Genomic DNA, 26458 nt, shown 5'->3' on the forward strand with positions numbered 1-26458 from the left:
AAATTTATAACCATATTTATTCATTAAAAACAACAAACAAAACAACTTCAAATAATAAATATAACTACTTATTAATTCAGCAGTAAAATATAATTAAAAAGTAATTATGATAACATTTCTTGACTCTTCTCAAGTAAGGTATAGAAGAAATTGCTGTTGACAAACTTCCAAAAGATAAACCCATAGAAAGAGAATTTCACTAGTTTATCTAAAAATACCATTCTGAAAACAAAAAAGATATAAAAATTAATAAATCGCAAACGTAAATGCTTTCTACACTCACAACCATTCACTAGGATTCCCTGAATCGTGGATTCTATGAACACACACCCAGACAAACACCGAGACCCAGAAATAGAAACCTAAATTCATCATTTAGATATCTGTCTGGCCGGAGATCGAATCGGGACCCACTGCGCGTCAGACCAGTATGGGGACCGCTCTGCCACGCGCGTCTTCATGTACTGTTATATGTATCATATATACTTTTATTTATTGTATGTGCATCCTATGTGATAGGGAGGGTGGTGAATACTGGATGGTTTAAAATATATATCATCATACATATTGGTAACCTTGCGAAGTAATTTTAATCCTAACTTAATAGCAGGGATTTCCACAAAGTAACGCCTGATATAATTTACTATTTAAAATTGAGCAAGACAATTCTGCACCCCAGCTAAACAGCGGGGTTGGCATATTTTTAGTTATCTCATTATATTATAATAATTTAAATAACATTATATTGTTATAAAATATATAAACATTCCGGGGGGGTATTCACCCCTTGAGAATCTGCCCGGGCAAATAGGGTATCCTCTAGAGCCGAACAACCCCTACCAACCCCCATATTGCAAACGCAGCCGCGGCATATACTCGTAAGAGACCAGGTGGGTAAGAAATCCCCTCGTATCGTATCGGTACAATTCTAATATTCCCTGGTAATTCTTGTGCGTCAAAGGGTCAAAATAATAGTATGGTAGAACCACCACCACCGCCATACCCATTTCTGCCTTACAATAACAGTGTAGCGCCGCGTTTCCCAACCTGTGGTCCGCGGACCCCTGGGGGTCCGCGAGTATATGTATGGGGGTATGCGGTGTCATCTCTGGACCATACTTAAATCGCTCATTAAATGCAAAAGGGCCGCTTTACTGCTTTTTTCAACCACATACCTATGTAAAAGGCATTCTCTACTCTTGTTTATACAAAAAACAAATACAGAAACAGATTACAAGTAGAATCTGATTTGAGATTACACCTTAGTAGCAACATCAACCCGAATATCCCTGATTTAGTTGCAAAAAAGCAACACCAACCTCCACATTATTTTTTTAAAATTTTTTTCATAATAAACAGTTAACCTTCTGTATTTTTTTTTGTATCTGTAATAACTAAAATAAATACCTAATCCGCTTTTTTGCTGTTTATTTTATTAAGGGGGTCCGTGAAAACTGTGTTTGATTTCCTAAGGGTCCGTGGACTGAAATAGGCTGGGAAACGCTGGTGTAGCGGGTCTGTTTATGTGTTGACGTGTGTTAAGGGAGTAGTCCTTAAAGGTAGCAAACTATTAGGTAAAATTCCAATCCTATCTCAGATTGGTTACACATATCCATTAGTGCCAGTTGTCTCTTAGTGGTGCACCCCGCATGTTCGTTTGCTACTTCTTTAATACATAAAAAATATATAATAAGCTCTAAATAATAATATTTTCTTTCTACTCTTCTACTTAATACCTACGTTATACGGGTGCATAATAATTGATCCCCCATTGTGGGGCGTCCGCCATATTAGATTTGGAATGGCGTCACTAAGTGTAAAATTTCATCTGTATCAGTTAGGGTTATTTGTTGTAAAACTCAGTTGTAAATTTTGACATACAAACTAACAAAGCAAGTATAAAGCCAGTTATTACAGCCAGTATAAAGAAACAGAAGTATACCTATGATAATGAGCCCTAGCTTTGGGTATATCTTCATCCTTTTCTTTCAATAGGTACCGTCTCCCTCCCACACAGCACGTTTTGAAGTATTCAAACTTATTAACATTCTCTAATTCATAATAGAATTCGTTGCAATCTTCTGGTTTCACAGCGGATCGGAGCTTCATGAAGTTTATATTGGAAAACGTCCATTGCTGCGTTATAAAGTAGTTGAGAGCCATATTCGCTGTATAAATCCGGCGTTGGACTTTAAACAATCTAAAATACAAAACACATGAGAGAATATAATACTTATAAAATAAATTCCTGGTAATAATCAATTATGTCACAATTATTATGAATTATGTTATTAAAAATAATTGTCATTATTTATTATTTCTTTTTATATCGATAATAAATAAAATATAGCTAGTTTTGATTAAATATCAATTCTAATTATCCTTATGAATTGCTTATACGTACATATAATGAATATTAAAGTATTAATAAACCGAACAGAATTTATATGACCATTCCATTGTAATTATTTACAATTAACTTATTATTTTTTGTGTGGTAGTAATTAGTAAAATATTTTTGATAAATTATAATTATTAGTTAATAACTCAAAACAAACATTAATTAATAATGACATACTAATTTTCGTTGAGTGATATAATTTGTAATAAAGGGTAAACTTAGTGTTGTTTTATACATTTCAATATCTGGATCTATAAATATGTGCAGTTATATTTTTAAAAATAAACTTACAGCGTTTTTTTCCCTAAAAGCCACAGAATACTGTCAACTAATAGCGCTGGTAACAAATGGAAGAGGTACACCTGAAAATTAGTTAAAATTAAAGTAATTTTTATTGAAGTTAAAAACTTCTTAAGTGGTGTTATGCACTTTTTGTTGCGTTAAAATACAAAAGCACACGAGTATGCAATAGGCATGATGACAAGTTTTGAAAACCCCTTCTATAATGTAGATACATGTCTACCGATTCCAAAAATCGTATTATATCGGTAATGAATTCAGTATTAACGAATATAATAGCATTTGTTTATAGCCATTTTGAATTAAGCGCGAAAACGCTCGCGAGTGTCATGGGGTCTGTTTGTGACGTCACGTTAGAACAACCCATACAAAATTTCAAGCAATTCAGTGACATACCCAAAAATGACGTCATTCGCGCCCCGATTAGCGTTTCAGACAAGATGGCCGACTGCAGTATTTTATACTTTTATTTAATTGAAAATATAATAAATCTTAAAGATTTTTTTTTAGACTGAGTCATTTTCGAGAATCCTTTCAATATATTGTGTTTTCTTAAATCTTTAATTCTTTGATCTTTTAATATGTCATCATGCCAACGTATGTCTCCAACACACATTTTAAACCAGAGCACAGTAGCGCTAACACTGCTGTTATACTTAACAGACATAGGTGTGGCGGTTGTGCACAGTCGAACCGAGGCTTCTATCACCTTAAGCCAAATGTCAGCTAGTATGCACATACTTCCACCATAATGCAATAGCTTAATTACAAAAAGATGTGGGGGGTACCTCCCCCATCGGATCGTACTCACCTTCGCATGACAAGAAAAGGCCTCATTATAAGCATTCGTGACAAGATTCAAGTTATTCTCAAAGGTGCTTTTGAAGGTGGTAGAACACTTTGTGGTTCGACACCGGCGGCACCACCGCCACACCTATTTCTGCCTCATACTTACATACTATTCCGTTCCAGCTTATTCCTCAAGGGTAGCGCATCTGTGGCCGACCTCAGATAGCAATATCTAATCCTATCTGGGGTTAATTACAGATGTTTATGGGCAGTAGTAGAAATGTGCCAAGTCAGGTTGACTCGAGTACTTACATAAACTCGCATACTCGAATACTAATAAGTGATACTCGAACCAACCAACCAAGTGATAGTACCAGTGATAGTCGAATACTGACGGTACTAGTACAACGACTCCAGTCTTATGTACCTTTTTTTTTTTTTTTTGTTTTCGAGGGGGAAACCTTCAAAAGGTACCCGACGACGTGGGAGCGACGCCGGGTTATGTGGGATTTTTACCGCACTAAAACCCCCCCGGTGGCCGTCCTCAGCGCTTGGTGGAGAACTCCGGGATCTCCAATGGAACACAACCGGAGTCCTCCAAGCGCGATACCCCGGTCGGGCTCTGCCCTGGAGCACTTTACGCTCCTCCCTCACATCTAGTGTTTACGACGGCATGCGACCACACATGCCGCCGTCCTTCTCGGGGTTGCTCTACGGACGGTTTGAGCTCCCACTCTTGCCGCCGGCAACCCCGGAAGCCCCCTTTTAGTCGCCTCTTTTAGTCTTATGTACCTTATATAGGCAAACGAGTGAATGCAGCAGGAATTGTGTTTTTTTTTGCTCTTCCGTGCTATTGGCCTGTGTGTTACAAAGTACTCGAGTACTTCATGCTAACTCGATTACATTGTGAATACTCTGAACTGGAATACTGTCTCGATTCTTTTTTATATGAGTACTAAAGTACTCGAATACCAAAAATGGCCGACTCGGCACGTCATTAGGCAGGCACTTACCATCAGGTGGACTGCATGCTCTTCTGCTAGTATATTATAAAAAAAATCTAAATGTTACCTTAATCATATATATCAACTTCGATGTAGTAACTATGGAACTACTGACATTCCAAAGCATATCATTTGAAGGCATAACCTCGGCTAGCTGTAAGCCATAATCAATAATTTCTTGAATTGTTATAGTGTTTAGATTTCCTGAACAACAGTTGTAGATTGGGATGTCGTCCGTTGACTCTAATCTGAAAATAAATCAAAGATGTTACACTTTTAGCCCACTCATGTAAAGTATATAAAAAAACGAGAAAAATCTGTAGAATTTAGAAAAAATACACATTAATTAAAAGTATTCCTGTTTAAAATTATTTTTATAATATTTTGATGGAAGCTTTTTATCATGCTTTTATAATATAGGAGTAGCAGACGAGCATGCAGTCCACCTGATGGTAAGTGGCCACTGCCGCCCATGGACATCTGTAATCATCCCCAGGTACGATTAGATATTCCTACCTGAGGTCGGCCGTAGATGCGCCGCTACCCTTGAGGATTAAGCTGGAACGCCTCGAAAACCTATGTTTCCCTTGCCGGACCCTACAATCTATAAGACAGCAGCGCTTAACACTGCTGTTATTGGGTAGTAATAGGTGTGGTGGCGGTATAACCATAACAGGTTCTATCACATTTATTCGTTTGACCTCTATGAACATATGTAATTAATTAATTATGTATGTAATGTATCTTTGAACTCGATTTTTACCCACTTTGAACGGCCAGTTTAATTATAAATTTTGAACAATTATAAAGAATCGAATATAATATACATTTTAAATCATTTTATCCTTTGTATTTGTCAAGATTATCAGGATTAACGATTTTCGAGGTGGTATTCAAGCGCCTTAGAAAAAGATCGTAGCAAAGTTACTAGTTGTATAACTATAATAGCGTAGTTTTTTTGTTTATTTTATATATATATGAGTATATGTTGTTTTGTTATATGGAAATTTATGATCAATCCCAGATAAAATAGCTTTATCTGACATTCCTGCTAGGTTTTCCTAAGTGTTGGCCCTGTAGTTCCGGGATTAGAATAGGGCTATGGTATCCCCTGCCTGTCGTAAGAGGCGACAAAAGGGGGCTTCCGGGGTTGCGGGCAGCAAGTGTAGGAGCTCGAACCAAAGCGTAAACTGCTCCCCCCAGGGCAGAGCCCGACCGGGGCTTCGCGCTTAGAGGACTCCGGTTTTGTGTTCTCCACCAAGCGCTGAGGACGGCCACCGGGGTGGCGGTAAGAGTCCCACATAACCCTGTGTTGCTCCCACGGCATCGGGTACCTTTTGAAGGTTTCCCCCTCGAAAACAAAAAAAAAAAGGTTTTCCTAAGTGTGAGGTCTCCGACATCGAACCACAAAGGTTTCTACCACCTTTTCAAACATACCTTTGAATACTTTTTTAAACATGTCACATGTGACAAACATGTCAGATGTTTGTGTGTGTCTGTTCAGATGATGGCGTCACGATATTTTCCTTCACCGTTAAAACAAGTAATAACTATTAATTTCTATTACTTACTTAAGTTTATAAAATCAAAGATACATGCCTGGGATTTGAACCTCGGACCCCGCAGTTGAGAGGCCGGTTTCAACTAGACTATTTCTGCTTCCATCACCTTTTAATCATCATCATCATCAGCAGCCCATTACTGTCCCACTGCTGGGCACGGGTCTCCTCTCATAATGAGAAGGACTAGTCCATAGTCCACCGCGCCGGCCAAGTGCGTATTGGTAGACTTGACATACCTTTGAGATTTCTTTTTTTTTTTATTTATCCCTCAGGTATGCAGGTTTCCTCACGATGTTTTCCTTCACCGTTTTAGCAAGTGATTATTATAAGTTACGTAAGTCTCATTTTTTGTCAAAAAATCTTACTTTTTAACTCCTCTGATCCACGCAGCAGTTATGCAACCCTTAATAGCGACGTCCACTGGTATGTAATCAGATATTAAATCCGGATTCGTGTATAGAGTCCTAAGGATCCCTGAAAATAATAAAAATAATATATTAAAAAAAGTTTAAAAACATGTATCCATATTTTGAAGGTGGTAGAACCCCTATGTGATTCGACTCCGGCGGCACCACCGCCACACCTATACTCTATTTCTACCTAATAACAGCAGTGTTAGGCGCTGCTGTGTTCCGTTTTGAAGGGTGTGGTAAGGGAGACAGACTTTTGCGAGGCGTTCCAGCTTAGTCCTCAGAGGTAGCAGCGCATCAGTGGCAGACCTCAGGTAGGAATATCTAATCCTATCTGGGGTTGATTACAGATGTCCATGTGCGGCAGTAGCCACTTACCATCAGGTGGACTGCATGCTCGTCTACTACTCCTGTATTATAAAAAAATCTTTTCAAAAACCCTTTTATTTGATATCAATATCAAAAGGTACGAACAAGGAAAGTAAAATACAATTTTGTGAAAGACTCTTTAAGAGATAGTAGAACAATTTGTGGTTAATTTTTTAACTAAAACTACTGCATGCTAATCTGCTACTATATACTGCTACTATATACAATAAAAGCGGACCAGATTCGCGGGCACAGAGCCGCGTGACAGGAAAAAGGCCCGGAAATTCTTCGATCACTAATAAGAACTAGATACACAATCCCATACAGAAGTGAACTTGAAAGTGGCGTCAAACGTGTTTATAAAATTCTAAGCGACAGAATCTAAAATTAATGTAAAATCAACCTTATCTCTATTATTTAAAGGTGTTTTTCAAAAACTGCTTACCAAAAGCAATAAATTTTTACGACATAAGCTAGCTGTCATAAGCTATCACTTTTACAGGTTTGTCACTTGGACAAGAAATTAGTGGAGACGAACTATCATTACTTTATACGGTTATTATAAATTATCACTTAATATTTTTATTAGGTCGAAGTAATTAATTTTAATGAACATAATAATAATTTATCAATGAAAGTAATGTGAAGACACAATTTATTATAATGCAAATATAAGTTAAAAATTAAAATATAAACCAAATACAAGTAATTTAATTAAAAAATCAACAAGCTGTTTACGCCGTTATCCAACGAAATATATTGCCGCCAACTAAAGAAATATGTAGTAAACCAACATTTATTTCCATTATTTTTACCTGACTGCCAAGGAAGGGTTATGTTTTTCGCGCGTTTCTTGTATGTTTGTCTTTATTTATTTGATCGGATCTAACAAACGGCTGGATGAATGTCGACAATTAAGGTGTCATTATATTCGTCTCAATAACCCGAGTGTCCTTAGATAGGTGTTAGAAAAAAAATCAAAATGGCGGATTTTTGGCGCGAAATAGTATTATTTCAAAAAAAGTTAACCAAACCTATGGAGTGGGGTATCAAAATAAAGGAAATTAAAAGGAGATTACACACATATTATATGATGTATACATATATACATATAACACATCGAGGTGACTGTCTGACTTAATGCGTAAGTTGCTGCGCCAGACACCAACGTAAAGGGAAACCGCTGAACTTTAGCGTGCTGGAATTTTATACATAGGTTCGTAAATGAGCACTACGAGGATAAAATAGGATAATATTGCTTGAACATTTGTTTTTGAAGCAGATACTTATTATGAAACTTTTATTTGGCTTTCTTGATAAAAATAATGAAACGCCTATTTCACTGTTTTTGAAATTTCTACTTCAGCCTTTATAGTAGTAGTAGTAGTAGTAGTAGTAGTTTTAGCCAGGAGGGTTTTTGATTTTTTAATTAAATTACTTGCTTACTTTGTAGTGACAGAAATCAGTTGTATATTTTTTCTTAAATTTGGATTCTTTTCCAACACCTATCTAAGGACATTTGGATATTTGAGACGAATATAATGACACCTTCACTGTCGAAATTCACTCAGCCGTATGTTAGATCCGAGGAATTAAAATGCAGTGCAGCTAAAGTCCGCTTATAAAGATACATACAAGATACGTGCAAAAAACATAACCCTTTCTTGGCAGTCGAGTAAAAATAAAAAAAAGTACGGAATCGACAGGATGCCATTAATTCCCTTGAATAAAGTGAGTTTATTGGAAAACAGTCTTTTCGATGGATTTTTTTTCCGTATCTTTTTTGGCTATGTTAAGCAATCTTATTTTAGTGTATCGTTCGACAATAGACTTTATTATAATAATTCTATGACTATTGTCGCGGCAGTTGGATGAAAAGACATCATAAAATATATTAAATAATAATTTACTTAATAATTTAATTTCACTCATTTACTATTTACTCATTGCCTAACCTTTTAGGTAATACGGGCATATGTTTAATTATTATACAAAACAAATATTTTTATATAACAAAAAAAAGAAAAAAAAAAATTAAATTAAAGAAAAAATATAAAAAAATAGCGTCTCCATTCAAGATAGAACAGAGTCACCATGTTACCCGAACAAATCAAGTGGGCATGCAATAGTAAGAATTGTACGTTTAGTAACAGACTTTACAATTCAAATGGTTTATACATTCTGTTGATTTTTGTTGATAATTTTTAAAACTAAAAAATAAATTATTTACGAACGAAATAGCTGTATTTATAATTGAGTGATAGCAATTACCTACTTATAATAATAATACTTACCGAAAATACGATATTCCATCATTTTTTAACGTCCTAGATGTGTGATTTTTGCAGTTTTAAACGAGAACTGAGGCGTGTTTATTCTCCGATCGTTCAAACACTACTAACCTAAAAGCGCACCCAAATGTCTATTTGGGCGCTCTTTTCGTCGCGCCGTTTTTTTGTCGCTGATTGTGTATCTAGTTATTATTAGTGATCGAAGCGGAAATTAAAGATTCGACTCGTTTCTATATTCGGAGCGGACTAGCAGTTTGGCGTGGAAACTACCTGTTTTTCTAGCAATAAATTACTGATTTCTGATAAAGAATATTATTATTACCTTTACTAACAGCAGCAATTATTCCTGTAGGACCATTGAAGTTGTCTATCCATCCCGGTGTTGGCTCTAAGTGACTAGATATCACTGAAAATGTTAATAAACCATTTAATTCATGATTATTATATTTTTGACAAACTTTTCGCTACCTGACAAGATGGCGCTAGTCGTCTCGAATGAAAATAAAATCGATAATTCATCATCATCAACCCATTACTGTCCCACTGCACGGGTCTCCTCTCAGAATGAGAAGGATTAGGCCATAGTCTACCGCGCTGGCCAAGTGCGTATTGGTAGACTTCACATACCTTTAAGATTTTTTTTTTTTATAAATCTCTCAGGTATGCAGGTTTCCTCACGATGTTTTCCTTCACCGTTTAAGCAAGTGATAATTAATTTCTAATTTCTAATACGCACATAAATTTGAAAATCAGAGGTGCGTGCCTGGGATTTGAACCTCGGACCCCTCGATCGAGAGGCCGTGTCCCTTAACCACTAGGCTATCACTGCTTTTATTGATTAGATAAGATGATTGTAATTTATAATTACAATCATCGTATCTAATCACTAATGAAGAATTTTGTACTAATACATTATGGGCTATGGTCCACGTTATCTACGCCTTACACCGCCACTGCTTTAGCGGAGCCCTCAGGGTCAGCGGGTCTGTGGTCGACTTCAGGTAAGAATTTTATCTTATCTGGGGTTGATTACAGATGTCCATGGGCGGCAGTAGCCACTTACCATCAGGTGGACTGCATGCTCGTCTGCTACTCCTATATTATAAAGAAGTTACTTACCAATTGACGGCCTATAAATGACTAGGGGTAGTTTTCCCCTCTGTTCATATACAACGTGTTCAGCTAATTGCTTGGTGAACACATATGTGTTTGGAAGATCACCGAGATACCTGAAATATAAGAATAATATTCGATCAGAAATTAATTATCACTTGCTTAAACGGTGGAGGAAAAGATCATAAGGATACCTGCATACCTGAGAAATCTTAAAAAAAATGTTTTTCTATGGCCTAAACCTTCTCATTCTGAGAAGAGACCTGTGCCCAGCAGCGGGGCATTAATGGGTTGATGATGATGATGATGAAGAATAATTATGGCATGTTATTTGGTGAAAATAACGCCTTATATTAGAATAAAGAAACATATAAGGTGGAAACTTTGAAGGTAAACTTTGAAGGTGGTAGAACCCTTTGAGGTTCGTCTCCGGCGGCACCACCGCCACATCTATTTCTACCTAATAACAACAGTGTTAGGCGCTGCTGTGTTCCGGTTTGAAGGGTGTGGTATGGGAGACATACTTTTCCGAGGCGTTCCAGCTTAGTCCTCAGGGGTAGCGGCGCATCTCTGGCCGACCTCAGGTAGGAATATCTAATCCTATCTGGGGTTGATTACAGATGTCCATGGGCGGCAGTAGCCACTTATCATCAGGTGGACTGCATGCTCGTCTGCTACTCTTATATTATAAAAAAAAAAAAATTGTCCTTGTTTTAGAGGATCCTAGTATATGACTTACCGAGTTGGATGGATGAAACGTTATTAAATTAATATCAAACTAGCTGAACCCGGCAAACGTTGTTGCCATATAAATAAAAAAATGTTAAGGGTGAACAACCCTTATCACTCAGGGGTATGAAAAATAGATAAGTAGTAGCCGATTCTCAGACCTACTGAATATGCATATAAAATTTGGTGGAAATCAGTAAAGCCGTTTCGGAGGAGTACGGTAACTAACATTGTGACACGAGAATTTGTTATATAAGATTAAATATGTCATAAAATATATTGCAACAGGGTTGAAAAAAAATAGCACTGATAGCCTAGTGGTTAAAAAACACCGCTTGATTGAGGGGCTCGAGGTTCGAATCCCACGCACCTCTGATTTTTCAGAATTATGTGCGTATTAGAAATTAATGATCACTTGCTTAAACGGTGAAGGAAAACATCGTGAGGAAACCTGCATACCTGCATACCAAATAAAATCTCAAAGTTGGCCAGCGCGGTGGACTATGGGTATTGCAAGCAGGGACAGTAATGGGTTGATGATGATGATGCTTACTTTGGAGTAAGAATTTTGACGGTCTGTTCGTCCAAGGTCTCGCAGATGTTTAATGTGTCCCTCCAGTCAGCATGAGGAGGGTACAGGACCTCCTCGATAGGGTCCCGGTTGGTATTTGCATAAGTCGTAGACACGTGGACGAAACTCTGAAAAAAAAATTATACTGTGACTTCCCGCTACTCGTCAAGAGATGGCGCTACGAGTATTCTGAATCACGCTATAGAAGTTTTCTCAACTAGTCAAGTGAAAGTCAAACTTCCACACGAAGGGTTCCGTACCACAAAAATATTCTATTTTTTTATTTTTAGTATTTGTTATTATCACAGTAATTAAAGTTAATTAAGTTAAGTTAAAGAATATGCATTGTGAAAATTTGAACACTACTTATTATGGTTCAATAGATAAAGCGAAAAACGTTGAAAAATAGCGGTTAAGCGGTTAGCGCTTAAAAACATGACAGAATTCAAGACGGAATTAAAAAAAAATGTTAACCGATAAATGGTATTACACAATTAATGAATTTCTTACTGACGCCGATATATGACTTTTATTGTATTTAATAATAATTTAATAAATTTAAACGAATATTGTAATCAATAATTCAATGATTTAATAATATTAATACTTATGGCGTAGATTAGTAAAGATACTTCGCCGCCTTGAAATTGAATGAAGCCACAAACGGCTTATTAGTAAGTTCTCTTTTTGAATTCTTGACAAATAAAAACATTTTTAGGGAAAAATTAACGAATAAATAACTAATACTGCGTAATTTACGTAATAAATAAATAATTATTTCAAATATTTTAGGGACATTTTAGCACGGAGACGTGGCAAAACTTTTTTACGCAACTATTTCAATTCTCAAAACTGGGTACATTTTCTTGTTAGGAGTGAGTAATCTTTACTAATCTATGACTTATGGATGTAAGTAATGATAATGACACTTTTTTATGATTTGTAATAGGAATATAAATTATGTCATTTGTATACCCAAAAGGGTCGAATAGTGCACTTTATATACAATATAAACACCTGTAAGACCTATATTTACAAATAAAGAGATTTGATTTGATTTGATTTGGTTTCTTGAGTTATATAATGCGTCGGGATGCAGCAGCCAGGATACAGAAAAACCGAATTACTTATATAAATGTATTTAATCAAAACAGAATATTACATGTTTTGGATTAAATCTAACCTAAATTAAAACTAACTATCCTAAGTGACTTGCTGGGGCAATGTTAGCACCCAGAGTGAATTCCCACGTTCGGGACTGTACAATGGAAACGGAGCGGTGGTGCGGAGTCAGCGTTCCCACGACACGGCGGCGGTGCAGGATCGGATATCTTTCTAGTAATTTTGTTTAATTCGAATTTCTAACTATGGTGATTAAGGCCAATATATAACACTTGTATGGCGACCCACATTTATTTTCATTTTGTTTTCATTTTTAGTATTTGTTGTTATAGAGGCCACACTTATACAAACGCTGTTAATAAATCAGTGTCTATCTATAACGATTCAAGAGATAGAACCCTGTGACAGACGGACAGACAGCGAAGTCTTATTAATAGGGTTCCGTTTTTACCGTTTGGGTACGGAACCGCTAAATCTAAGATAGGCATTTAATTTATTTTATTTAAATTTAACAACAATATAAATTTAAACAATAAACAATTTAATTTATGAATTTAAATTAACAATTAATAACAATTAATTAACAATTAATTTTTAATTTAACAATTTAATTTAATTTATGAATTACTTACAACCAACTCTCGTACATCTGATGCCAGTTCCACCAACTCCTTAGTTCCCCGAAGGTTCAGTTTGGCTGCCACGGGTAGGGAATCGTCAAACCTGAAACATCAATCAATCATCAAAAATAAAGTGTACAGAATAATTGGCAAGTATGATTCGAACTCGCATGTGATGGGTTCTGGACCATAAAATTTTCTATTATGTTTTTTTATTTTATTTTTTGGTATTTGTATTTGTTAATAAGACGATCATGCAGTCCACGTGATGGTTAGAGGCTACTGCCGCCCATAGACATCTATAATCAACCCCAGATAGGATTAAATATTCCTATTTGACGTCGGCCACAGATGCGCCGTGACCCTTGAGGATAAAACTGGAACGCCTCGGAGAAGTGTGTCTCCCTTACAACACTTCAAACCTGAACACAGCAGCGCTTAACACTGCTGTTATAACAAAAATAGGTGTGGCGGTGGTGCCGCCGGAGTCGAACCACAAAGGGTTCTACCACCTCTAAGTACGTGTGGACTTATTATTGAAGTGGTCTTTGGACTAAACTTGAACAAATTCTCTTACCTGACACTAGCAGCAACATGAAATATAATATTCACACGATTCACAATCAACGCCCTGTCTTCTTCAGAAAGACCTGAAAAGTACAAAAATGTTAGAAAAATACCTCATTCTTCCCTTCGAAAGTTAACTCCGGCGTCACCGCCACACCTATTTCAGTTATAACAGCAGTGTAGCACTGCTGTGTTCTGATTTGAAGTGTGGTAGTGTGGTAGTAGGGAGACATACTTCTTCGAGGCGTTCCAGCTTAGTCGTCGAGGTGAAGGTGGTAGAACCCTTTGTGGTTTGACTCCGGCGGCACCACCGCCACACCTATTTCTACTTAATAACGGCAGTGTTAAGCTATGCTGTGTTCCGTTTTGAAGGGTGTGGTAAGGGAGACATACTTTTTCGAGGCGTTCCAGCTTAGTCCTCGAGGGTAGCGACGCATTTGTTTCCGACCTCAGGTAGGAATATCTAACCCTATCTGGGGCTTATTACAGACTTCCATGGGCGACAGTAGCCACTCACCATCAGGTGGACTGCATGCTCGTCTGCTACTCCTATACTATAAAAAGTAAACGAGTGCAGGCCATCATCATTATCATCCCTTACTGTCCTATTACTAGGCACGGGTCTTCTAAAATTTCCCTTAACACACCTTTCAAACCAGAACACAGCAGCACTTCACTGCTGTTATAACAGAAAGAAGTGTGGCGGTAGTCCCGGAGACACAAAGCTACCACCTTCAAACTGAATAACTTCATCCAAAAACTCTAATTGGGCCAAGGATATGAACCCTGGACCTCCTTGAAGCGGATAGTCAACTTACCCAAGCCAATTTCGCTAACATCGCCGGCTATAAAGAACATCTTCTTCTCATAAACTCCAGGGCGTTCCCTTCTCAAGCGGTCGAAGCACTGAAATTAATTTATTAATGAAATTAAGTAATAAAGTTATCTACAATATTAATCAAGTAAGAACTTGACTTGTATTCTAAGTGTACCATATCAATATATGTACTATATCATATAATTACTAGCTGACCCCGACAAACGTTGTATTGCCATATACATAAAAAAATGTTAAGGGTGAACAACACTTATCACTTAGGGGTATAAAAAAAAAGATACCGGCCGAATTGATAACCACCTCCTTTTTGAAGTCGGTTAAAAAATAGATAGTAGCCGATTCTCAGACCTACTGAATATGCATATAAAATTTGGTGACAATCGGTAAAGCCGTTTCGGAGGAGTACGGTAACTAACATTGTGACACGAGAATTTTATATATAAGATTTAAAACTTATAACAAATCTAACCAAGTGAGGGAAATCGTATATTATAATCACTTAATACTTATCTTAAATTGGGCCAAGTGCGAGTCGGACTCGCAAATGAAGCGTTCGGTGCGTAAAATAAATGTAAAGATTATATCTTAAATGTGTAACAACAAAACCCTTATTAAAAATGTTTGTGGTTGCTACCCCTGAGCTCTGTTTGAACGCCTCGGAAAAGACTCACACCTTTTAAACCAGAACGTAGCAGCGCTTAACACTGCTGTTGTTAGACAGAAATTGGTGGCTGTTGTGCCGCCGGAGTCGAACCACAGGCTTCTACCACCATCAAAATTAACTATAGATGTACAGTCCGCGCCAAACTTCTAGTCCGCTCTGAATATAGAAACGAGTCGCATCGCAACAGCAAATTGCAACAACATTACAGAGACAGCGCACGATCTCCCCTCCCCCCGCCCCGGCACCTGTTGTGTGCTCTCACGTTGCTACGGAGTATATGCTTGTAGTTGTGTTCGACCGCATTGGCTCTCTGACTACAACAACAACAACAACTTCAGAGCGGACTAGAAGTTTGGCGCGGACTATAACTGTATAAAGACGATTTCTAAGCGCACAAACCCCACACTACTATATGTGTATGTGGGTGCCAGGACCATGGACACCCACAAATACCCAAACCAGATATATATTCATTATTCAAATGTCTGTCTGTCCGGGAATCGAAAACGGAAGCATTTGCACGTGAAAAATGGTAGACTCCGCCACGTTAGTTGTAAAAATTATTAAATCCTTACTAATATTATAAAACCGAAAGTAACTCTGTCTGTCTGTCTGTTTGTCTCTTCTTCACGCCTAAACCAAAGAACCGATATTAATGAAATTTTGTACAAAGATAGTCTAAAACCCGAGAAAGGACATAGGATAGAGCGATCTAAGATCGATTAATCGGAGAATCGATCTTTTGGACCAAAAAGTCAATTATTTTAATCGATATTAGTAAGGATTGAATCGTAAACTATGCATTTGATCAATCAAGTGATGATCTTTAGCAAAGTTGTTGTCCATGAGCCCACGAAGGTTTCAGAGTTGGTACGACCAATTTTCGCCAGATGACGCCACTGTCATTCCAATGAAGGTACGAATTTTCAGTTTTATGTATGTTAGTATGTCATATTATTTTCTTTTAAACGCGGGCGAAGCCGCGGGCAAAAACTAGTGTTTAATAATTTTACAGTAGGCACCAATTATTAATTTAAGATTATGTATGTAGGCGTCAGTTATAATTATTTAAGTAATTATTATTTATTAAGGTCAAGTTGGTACGCGTATGGTTAATTATTAATTCAATAATTATCGACTTTAACCTCTGCTTATGTTTCGCGTGTTTAACGGTAATATACTCTATATTTAAATTAAATTCAAAATTGATTTTACAAAAGGTGTTGATGTTACAATAATACTCCTAATCAATAACAGCGATAGAAGTTTAAATTTGAAGGTGGTAAAACCCTTTGTGGTTCGACTCCGGCGGCACCACCACCACACCTACTTCTGTTATAACAGCTGTGGTAAGCGCTGCTGTGTTCTGGTTTGAAGGATGTTGAAAGGGACACATACTTTTTCGAGGCGTTCCAGCTTAGTCCTCAGGCATAGCAGCACATTTGTTGCCGACCTCAGGTAGGAATGTCTAATCCTATCTGGTGTTGATTACGGATGTCCATGGGCGGCAGTAGCTTACCATCAGGTGGACTGCATCCTCGTCTGCTACTCGTATACAATAAAAATAAATGCTTAACCGTAGATTTGGCGGCTTAGGTTTTCGTTATCGTTAAAGGTACATGGTGCAACCCAACTTAGGACTTTATAATGACGATCCGCGTGGCGGAGCGGCCACCATACCGGTCTGACGCGCAAAGGGTCCCGAGTTCGATCCCCGGCCAGACAGATATCTAAATGATGAATTTAGATTTCTGTTTCTGGGTCTGGGGGTTTGTGTATTTGTCTATGTGTGTGTCCATGGCACCCACGACACAGGAAATTCTAGTGTGGGGCTGTGAGTGTAGAAAACGTTTATTATTGTTTATTATAAGGATAAACATACTGGTATTTATTTGGAATTTATTAATATTACAAACATTGAATGGAACAAACAAACACTGAATGGAAAGATATGACTCTATAAAAACATTAATTACAAACAGTAAGTAATATATTATAAAGTTTATTTTCTTAACGCTGCTAACTATGACGCTGTCACTATAGTAAAAGCTATTTCAAGCGATAAAATCTTTACGCATATAACCTTCTATATGTTTGGGTCTGCAAAACTCAAAATACTTAGTTAATGGATTTGATTTTTTTACTCAAAGTTGTTTTTGTATTTTTATTCATATCTGGGGGCACGGTAGTTCCCCCGCCAAGTCAAGCCAAAAAAAGCGGAACGGCCGTAACATTGTTTTCTCGAATATTATTATTTTATCCCAAAATTTTCACGGGAAAAGTCCAAAATTAATTCTAATCAATATAATATATTAAGAAAATCGAAAGACACGAGCTTCCTAATAACGTTTTTACGCCATCTGCATCCGCCATATTGAATTTAGAATAACTTCACTCAAATAATCATCAATCATTGTCATTCAAACCACACGGGTATAAAAAATTTCAGCTCAACGAATTAAGATGGAATGCCAGAAATAAGTCTCCATTAGGTAGCCTAGTGGTTTAGAAATTTAGCCTCATTATCAAGGGTCTGAGGTTCAAGTCCCAGGCACGGACTTCTGATTTTTCAAAGTTATGTGCGTATTAAAAATTAATTATCACTTGCTTAAACGGTGAAGTAAAACATCGTGGGGAAACCTGCATACCTGAGAAGTCTTAAAAAAAAGTTTTCAAAGGTATGTGAAGTGTACCAATTCGCACTTGGCCAGCGCGGTGGACTATGGCCTAATCCATCTCATTCTGAGAGGAGACCTGTGCCAAGCAGTGGGACAGTAATGGGTTGATGAAGTCTCCATTACCTCCCCCTTCAATAAACCTTATAAAATTAAAAAAAATATCAATACTAACTTGACTAGAATATAACTCAGCAAGTCTTTGCTCAGGATCCACTCCCTTCTTACTCCTCATGAGAAGGTAGATCCTGTCCAGATCTGTGCAGGAGTACAGCAGCTTCTCCACCAAGACTTTACCCATGAAACCTGGAAATATAATACTCTCCATAAAGACTTTTTTATTATACAAGAGTAGCAGACAAGGATTCCACTTGACGGTAAGTTGCTACTGCCGCCCATGGACATCTGTAATCAACCCTAGATAGATAGATTCCTACCTGAAGTCAGCTATAGATGTGCTGCTACCCTGGAGGGTTACGTTGGAATGCCTCGGATAAGTATCTCAGTCCTCAGAGCTAGCATCTGTGGCTGACTTCAGACATCACTTTTCAGGGGTTGATTACAGATGTCCATGACCGGTAATAGCCACTTACCATCAGATGGACTGCATGGTCGTTTCCTACTATTATAAGTATAGCTTTGTGTGGAAGATTAACTTTATGTTCAAGGTTAGTATTCTTATAACGCGCGTGTTTACCAATAATTATCGCTTACGCATTGTTACATATTAAAGTAAATCGTTTAGCAGTTTTAATTTTATAGCTAAATCAAGCCACGCTTAAATGTAGCTCACTGTGATACTTTCATGAGAACTTCTGATATGAGGCTCTTCAAAAAGGTGCAAAAAGAGCTCTCGTACAAAGCCGGCGATGCATTGGCGACTCCTCTGGTGTTGCAAATGTCCATAGGCGGCGTTGACTACATTCTATCAGGTAGTACGTTTGCCTAATCGTTTGGTTAAGAATAAAAAAATCAGGTTAAAAAGTAAATAAAATAACTCTAATAATATTTGTTGTATAAAAACGTCAAGTAAATCAAGAACCCATTTTTTCCGAATAAAAGGAACAATTTTCTTCCTATTAAGTGTTTCAAAAATGTATTAGTTAAAATTATTTCATCAAAGAATTTGCCAGTAAACTACCAAGTATCCTGTTTCGAAAAAATAAACGTGTAAGTTGCTATCCCGTTGAAATTTGGATTTTTTTCTATCTCTTTGGAGGCCTCAGAGCAGTCTCACCTGCCCTCCAAGTCCCCTTACCATGAGTTTGTACGTTTCGACAAATATAACTGTTTTGGTATTTGTTTACGTATTGGTCCATACAATTTCCAAGTTATGATATAATCCGCTAGGGGCGCTGATTTGAAATAGTATGGGCAATTACGTAAACAAATACCAAAACAGTCATATTTGTCTAACGTAAAAACTCATGGTAAGGGTACAGTACTGTTCTCTAGTTTATATTTTGGAAAATATATCGATCTAAAAAATAACACCCTAGCATCACACTTCAGTAATATTAATGGATTACAGACTTTATACTCAAGGGCATGATTGTGCATTAAGACGTATGCCGCAGTTAATTACAAATAATTTTGTATTTCTTACACGCTCTTATCAAAATGGATTCATGTAACAATGACAGTATAATCGTTTATAGGTTAAGTACTGTATCAAAGTCACTATTCCTACTCTTTTAGGATTCAGTACGTTTTTTTTTATAATATAAGAGTAGCAGACGAGCATGCAGTCCACCTGATGGTAAGTGGCTACTGCCGCCCATGGACATCTGTAATCAACCCCAGATAGGATTAGATATTCCTACCTGAGGTGGGCCACAGATGCGCCGCTACCCGTGAGGACTAAGCTGGAACGCCTCGGAAAAGTCTGTCTCCCTTACCACACCCTTCAAACCGGAACACAGCAGCGCCTAACACTGCTGTACGTCAAAATATGAAACCTTTATAATATTAATCGTCTCTGTCTGTCCGTCACAGTCAATTTCCACTAAACTTACTGAACATAAAGGTAGAACTCTCTGTAGTTCCACTTTAGCGGCACCACCACAACTTCATCATCAACCCACTGTCCCACTGCTAGGCACGGGTCTCCTCTCAAAGTGAGAAGGATCAGGCCATAGTCCACCGCGCTGGCCAAGTGCGTATTGGTAGACTTCACATAGCAAGAGATAATTAATTTCTAATACGTACATAACTTTGGAAAATCAGAGGTGCGTGCTTGGGATTTGAACCTCGGACCCCTCGATTGAGAGGCCGAGTTTCTTAACCACTAGGTTATCACCACCACACCTATTTCTGCCTAATAACAGCAGGGTTGCAGTGCAGAGCATGCAGTCCGGCTGACGCGCCTATCTCTAAGAACTAAGCAGAAATGCCTCACAAAAGTAGGTCTCCCTTACCACACTTCAAACAGTTGTTGTTGTTGTTGTTGATTACAGATGTCCATGACCGGTAATAGCCACTTACCATCAGATGGACTGCATGCTCGTTTCCTACTATTATAAGTATAGCTTTGTGTGGAAGATTAACTTTATGTTCAAGGTTAGTATTCTTATAACGCGCGTGTTTACCAATAATTATCGCTTACGCATTGTTACATATTACAGTAAAACATTTTGCAGTTTTAATTTTATAGCTAAATCCAGCCACGCTTAAATATAGCTCAATGTGATACTTTCATGAGAACTTCTGATATAAGGCTCTTCAAAAAGGTGCAAAATTTAAAAGAGCTCTCATACAAAGCCGGTGATGCATTGGCGACTCCTCTGGTGTTGCAAATGTCCATAGGCGGCGTTGACTACTTTTTATCAGGTAGTACGTTTGCCTAATTGTTAGGTTAAGAATAAAAAAATCAGGTTAAAAAGTAAATAAAAGAACTCTAATAATATATAGTTGTATAAAAACGTCAAGTAAATCAAGAACCCATTTTTTCAGAATAAAAGGAACAATTCTTCCTATTAAGTGTTTCAAAAATGTATTGTTAAAATTATTTCATCAAAGAATTTGCCAGTAAAACTACCAAGTATCCTGTTTCGAAAAACTAAACGTGTAAGTTGCTATCCCGTTGAAATTTGGATTTTTATCTTTCTCTTTGGAGGCCTCAGAGCAGTCTCACCTGCCCTCCAAGTCCAGTTTCGACAAATATAACTGTTTTGGTATTTGTTTACGTATTGCTCCATACAATTTCCAAGTTCTGAAATAATCCGCTCGGGGAGCGCCCCTAGCGGATTATTTCAAATCAGCGGATTTGAAATAGTATGGGCAATTACGTAAACAAATACCAAAACAGTCATATTTGTCGAAACGTAAAAACTCATGGTAAGGGTACAGTACTGTTCTCTAGTTTATATTTTGGAAAGTATACCGATCTAAAAAATAACACCCAAGCATCACACTTCAGTAATATTAATGGATTACAGACTTTATACTCAAGGGCATGATTGTGCATTAAGACGTATGCCGCAGTTAATTACAAATAATTTTGTATTTCTTACACGCTCTTATCAAAATGGATTCATGTAACAATGACAGTATAATCGTTTATAGGTTAAGTACTGTATCAAAGTCACTATTCCTACTCTTTTAGGATTCAGTACGTTTTTTTTATAATATAAGAGTAGCAGACGAGCATGCAGTCCACCTGATGGTAAGTGGCTACTGCCGCCCATGGACATCTGTAATCAACCCCAGATAGGATTAGATATTCCTACCTGAGGTGGGCCACAGATGCGCCGCTACCCCTGAGGACTAAGCTGGAACGCCTCGGAAAAGTCTGTCTCCCTTACCACACCCTTCAAACCGGAACACAGCAACGCCTAACACTGCTGTACGTCAAAATATGAAACGTTTATAATATTAATCGTCTCTGTCTGTCCGTCACAGTCAATTTCCACTAAACTTACTGGACATAAAGGTAGAACTCTCTGTAGTTCCACATCGGCGGCACCACCACACCTTCATCATCAACCCATTACTGTCCCAGGAGGAGAAGAGGAGATCCGTGCTGGGCACGGATCTCCTCTCAGAGTGAGAAGGATCAGGCCACAGTCCACCGCGCTGGTCAAGTGCGTATTGGTAGACTTCACATAGCAAGAGATAATTAATTTCTAATACGCACAAAACTTTGAAAAATCAGAGGTGCGTGCTTGGGATTTGAACCTCGGACCCCTCGATCGAGAGGCCGAGTTTCTTAACCACTAGGCTATCACCACCACACCTATTTCTGCCTAATAACAGCAGGGTTGCAGTGCAGAGCATGCAGTCCGGCTGACGCGCCTATCTCTAAGAACTAAGCAGGAACGCCTCACAAAAGTATGTCTCCCTTACCACACCCTTTAAACCAGAACACAGCAGCGCTTAACATTGCTGTTATACCAGAAATAGGTGTGGCAGTGCCACCGGAGTCGAACCACAGAAGGTTCTTTAAAATTCAAATTTTATATAAGAGTAACACGATTGTTTTCAGCGTTAAGTAGGCGTCCTAGTATATGAATAAATAAATGTTATAACCTTTGACTGTTATGACGCAATCTTGAATTGTAAATTATAAATTAACATCTATAGTTTAAACACACACTGCAGGACTGATTTTGATTAGGAATTTATGTTAAAAAACTTAAAATTTTACTTAAAATGTGGCTTAAATTATATCACACACACGCGCATATATACACAAACACGCACGCATTCACGTACACGTAAGCACGCACACACATGCTTACATACATACACAGTCACACACACATATAAATACACAAACACGCACGCATTCACGTACACGCAAGCACGCACACACATGCATATATATATATATACACACACACACGCACATATATACACCAACACGCATGCACTCACGTACACGCAAGCACGCACACACACACACACACACACACATACACACAAAAAATACACACACTCACACAAACACGCATGCACTCACACAAGCAAGCACGCACACACACAGAGAAAGCCACATACACACACACAACCACACGCACGCATGTCATACATAGTAGTCAGAAAATTTATTGACTTTTTTTCTTTAAATTTCTTTGATTTAAATAATACAAACAAAAACTGTTAAGCCAAAAATAGCTTATAATTTGATAAGCACTTACCTGATCCTCCCGTGATGAAAATGGTCTTCCCTTTAAAGAATTCCGGAATCGTGGGTGCAGAGCTCAGGTCGCCATCTTCCAGGAAACCCATTTTTGGTAACTACCCTGAAACCAAAAAAAAAATTGTATTATTCTACCAATGTATTACAATTTTTTTTACTATTTTTTGGTAAATACAGTTAGTTAATGAGCGTACAGGACACCAGATTTTACGTCACTTGCCATTGGAATCTGTTATTAAACCCAAAAAAGGAGTCCTCAAAAATTCATTATATCAAAATCACTTTCGTATGTTTGTGTCGACAAAACTCAAAAAGTACACTATGTTTTGATTTTAAATCTTCACCTAACATAGCATTTCTATTCAAGAATGTTTATATATATTTTTATTGCGATTTTTTTACGGGACCAGGGACTAAGCTTTCATTTACGTCCCTAATATCATATCATATTTACTCTAGCGAATTAAGGTAGGGCGGAAGGAGCACTCTGCCCCAGGGCCCCATCCTGGGGGCCCCCAAACACAATTGCTAACTAGCCAAAAAAACTCTTCACAACAAATAATCTGTGATTGCGTATAAATCAGCGAAAAAAAAGTGCCGGAATCATTCGGAATTGTCGGCGAATAAGTATATGACAAATTTGTAATTTTGTAAAATCTAATCAACGTTTTTACACTAGGGGCCCCATTCAATTTTCCGCCCCGGGCCCCCGACCTTAGACCGCCACAGCGTTTACCTAATTTAATAAATGAAAATAAATGTAAATTGAGGCATTTCCGTCCCATTCAGTGCCACTTTTATCCTAACGTTTCTCTCGTACTTGGGTCGAATTAGGCGAAGAATAGTTTAGTTTAATATAATTATAATTAAAAATGGTAGAACTCTTTGTGGTTTGACTCCGGTGGCACAACCGCCACACCTATTTCTGCCTCATAACAGCGGCGTTAAGCGCTGCTGTGTTCTGGTTTGAAGGGTGCGGTAAGGACATACTGTTTCGAGGCGTTCCAGCTTAGTACTTAGATAGCGGCGCCGTAACCGACCGGTAGTAATCTAATCCAATCTGGGTTAAATTACAGACGTCCATGGGCGGCAGAGACCACTTAGATAGACTGCATGCTCGTCTGCTACTCCTATATATTAAAAAGGTAGCATCACTTTTAATTTGATCCCTGAGAGATCACCGCGTCTCTATTTCTGCTCAATAACAGAAATAAAAAAAATATTTAAAATTATATAAATATTTATTTATTTTATAAAAAATAGGTACATACCAATTTACGCGGTTTATTAGCAATGACAAGTCGTTTTTAACGCACAACGCACGTTACTCGTGGGTCTGCGATCAACAATGACTGCATTCATTTGTATGTTAACTGGACCTCATTTAATGCAGTGTTAAGGCGAAGATTGATTTTATTTTTATTTACAACTAGCTGACCCGGCAAACTTTGTACCGCCTCAAAATATATTTGTCAAAAATATTTCATATAAAATATTGCCTATGTTACTCGTGGATGTAGCTTTCGAATAGTGAAAGAATGTTTCAAATCGGTCCAGTAGTTTTTGAGCCTATTCATTACAACCAAACAAACAAAGTTTTCCTCTTTATAATATTAGTGTAGAAAAATACTTTAATATTTTAATTATAGTGATTTTATTATTTTTTTGTATATAAGTACATAACTACAGTTATAATGAATGTATTGTACTTTTTTGTATACTGTAATAGAAATAAATAAATACATTAATGTTTCATTCTTTAATATTTCCTTTTATTAACAAATATCTTTTAACTGCGGTTTCACTCAGAAACAGGAGTCGATGACAATACTTGTCTTATCTATCCCTCAGGAATAGTACTTTTTTGGGATAAAAGATACTCAAAGTCCTTTTCTAGACCACTGACAACGTGTGTACACAATTTTATGATAATCGGTTATGTAGTTAAGGCGTTATAATGTAACAAACAAACACACAAACAAACATTCATATTGATAGTTAGGTTAGTATTTCTTAAAGTGTTTCGCCCGACTTCGTCGTCAATACATAGCTGTCCCACTACTGGGCACGAGTCTCCTCGCAAAGTGAGAGGGGCTTAGGTGGGTCCACCGCGCTGCCCAGATTTTTTTATAATATAGGAGTAGCAGACGAGCATACAGTCCACCTGATGGTAAGTGGAATCTGTCGCCTATAGACATCTGTAATCAACCCTAGGTAGATTTATATATTCCTAACTGAGGTCGGACACAGATGCGCCGCTACCCCTGAGGACTAAGCTGGAACACCTCGGAAAAGTATGCCTCCCTTACCACACCCTTCAAACCAGAACACAGCAGCTTATCACTACTATTATGAAGAAAAGGTGTGGGGGTGGTGCCACCGGAGTTGAACCTCAAAGGGTTCTACCAACTTCAAACCTTCCTATGTATGTCTCATTCTTTGTTACGCTGCAGCCCAAACGGCTTGACGGATTAACATATGAGGTGTCGTTGGATTCGTCTAAATTGTGAGAGTACACATAATCTTTAAAATTCTCGTGTCCAATGTTAGTTACCGTACTCCTCCGAAACGGCTTTTCCGATTTTCACCAAATTTTATATGCATATTCAGTAGTTCTGAGAATCAGCTACTATTTATTTTTATACGCTTAAGTGATAAAGGTTGTTCAACCTTAACATTTTTTTTATATGGCAACACAACGTTTGCCCGGTTAGCTAGTATTTATATAAAAAACTTTTTAATAAAAAAAAATACAGTTCAAATTTAATCTGTAACTTAAATAAAGAGGTATAATAATGATTTTGATTATTCATAAGGTTATCGATTTACGTATTAAGTAGGTATAATAACTATTGGAAACCCAGTAAGGGCAAGGTAATGGTTCAATTATATAAAACTCGTAAAAGTATAGAAATAACAATAAAATATGTATATTTTAGGGTTCCTGAGGTACTCAAAGGGTAAAAACGGAACAACAACAACATATCTTTATTTCGACAACACAATGTTAGGAACACATAAAATAATAGAGACGGAATCCTATTACTAAATCTCCGCTGTCTGTCATTACTGTCCCACTGCTGGGCACAGGTCTCCTCTCAGAATGAGGATTAGGCCATAGTCCACCGCGCTGGACAAGTGTATATTGGTAGACTTCACATAGCTTTGAAAATTCTCAGGTATGCAGGTTCTTCACGATGTTTTCCTTCACCGTTTTAAACAAGTGATAATTAATTTCTAATACGCACATTACATTTCAAAAATCAGAGGTGCGTGCGCGAAGTCAGAGGGCG

At 37.5% G+C, this 26458-nt stretch overlaps 1 protein-coding gene across 1 annotated transcript; it reads right to left on the reverse strand.

Moving 5' to 3' along the window:
* Window positions 1–24519, reverse strand: LOC140756891 (fatty acyl-CoA reductase 1-like). Its single transcript, XM_073092425.1, has 14 exons — window positions 24437–24519; window positions 23164–23268; window positions 18201–18331; window positions 14667–14754; window positions 13859–13931; window positions 13294–13384; window positions 11522–11667; window positions 10246–10355; window positions 9449–9532; window positions 6422–6530; window positions 4562–4742; window positions 2693–2763; window positions 1943–2200; window positions 1–222 (listed from the first exon to the last, which is right to left on the reverse strand). The coding sequence occupies exons 2-14, from the start codon at window positions 23252–23254 to the stop codon at window positions 105–107; spliced, it is 1551 nt and encodes a 516-aa protein (XP_072948526.1). The 5' UTR covers window positions 23255–23268; window positions 24437–24519; the 3' UTR covers window positions 1–104.
* Between the last annotated feature and the right edge of the window lie 1939 nt (window positions 24520–26458).

This window comes from Epargyreus clarus, unplaced genomic scaffold (genome assembly GCF_041222505.1).
Source record: "Epargyreus clarus isolate Ecla_fem2 unplaced genomic scaffold, WU_Ecla_fem_2.2 ptg000036l, whole genome shotgun sequence".
Taxonomy (NCBI): Eukaryota; Metazoa; Arthropoda; class Insecta; order Lepidoptera; family Hesperiidae; genus Epargyreus; species Epargyreus clarus.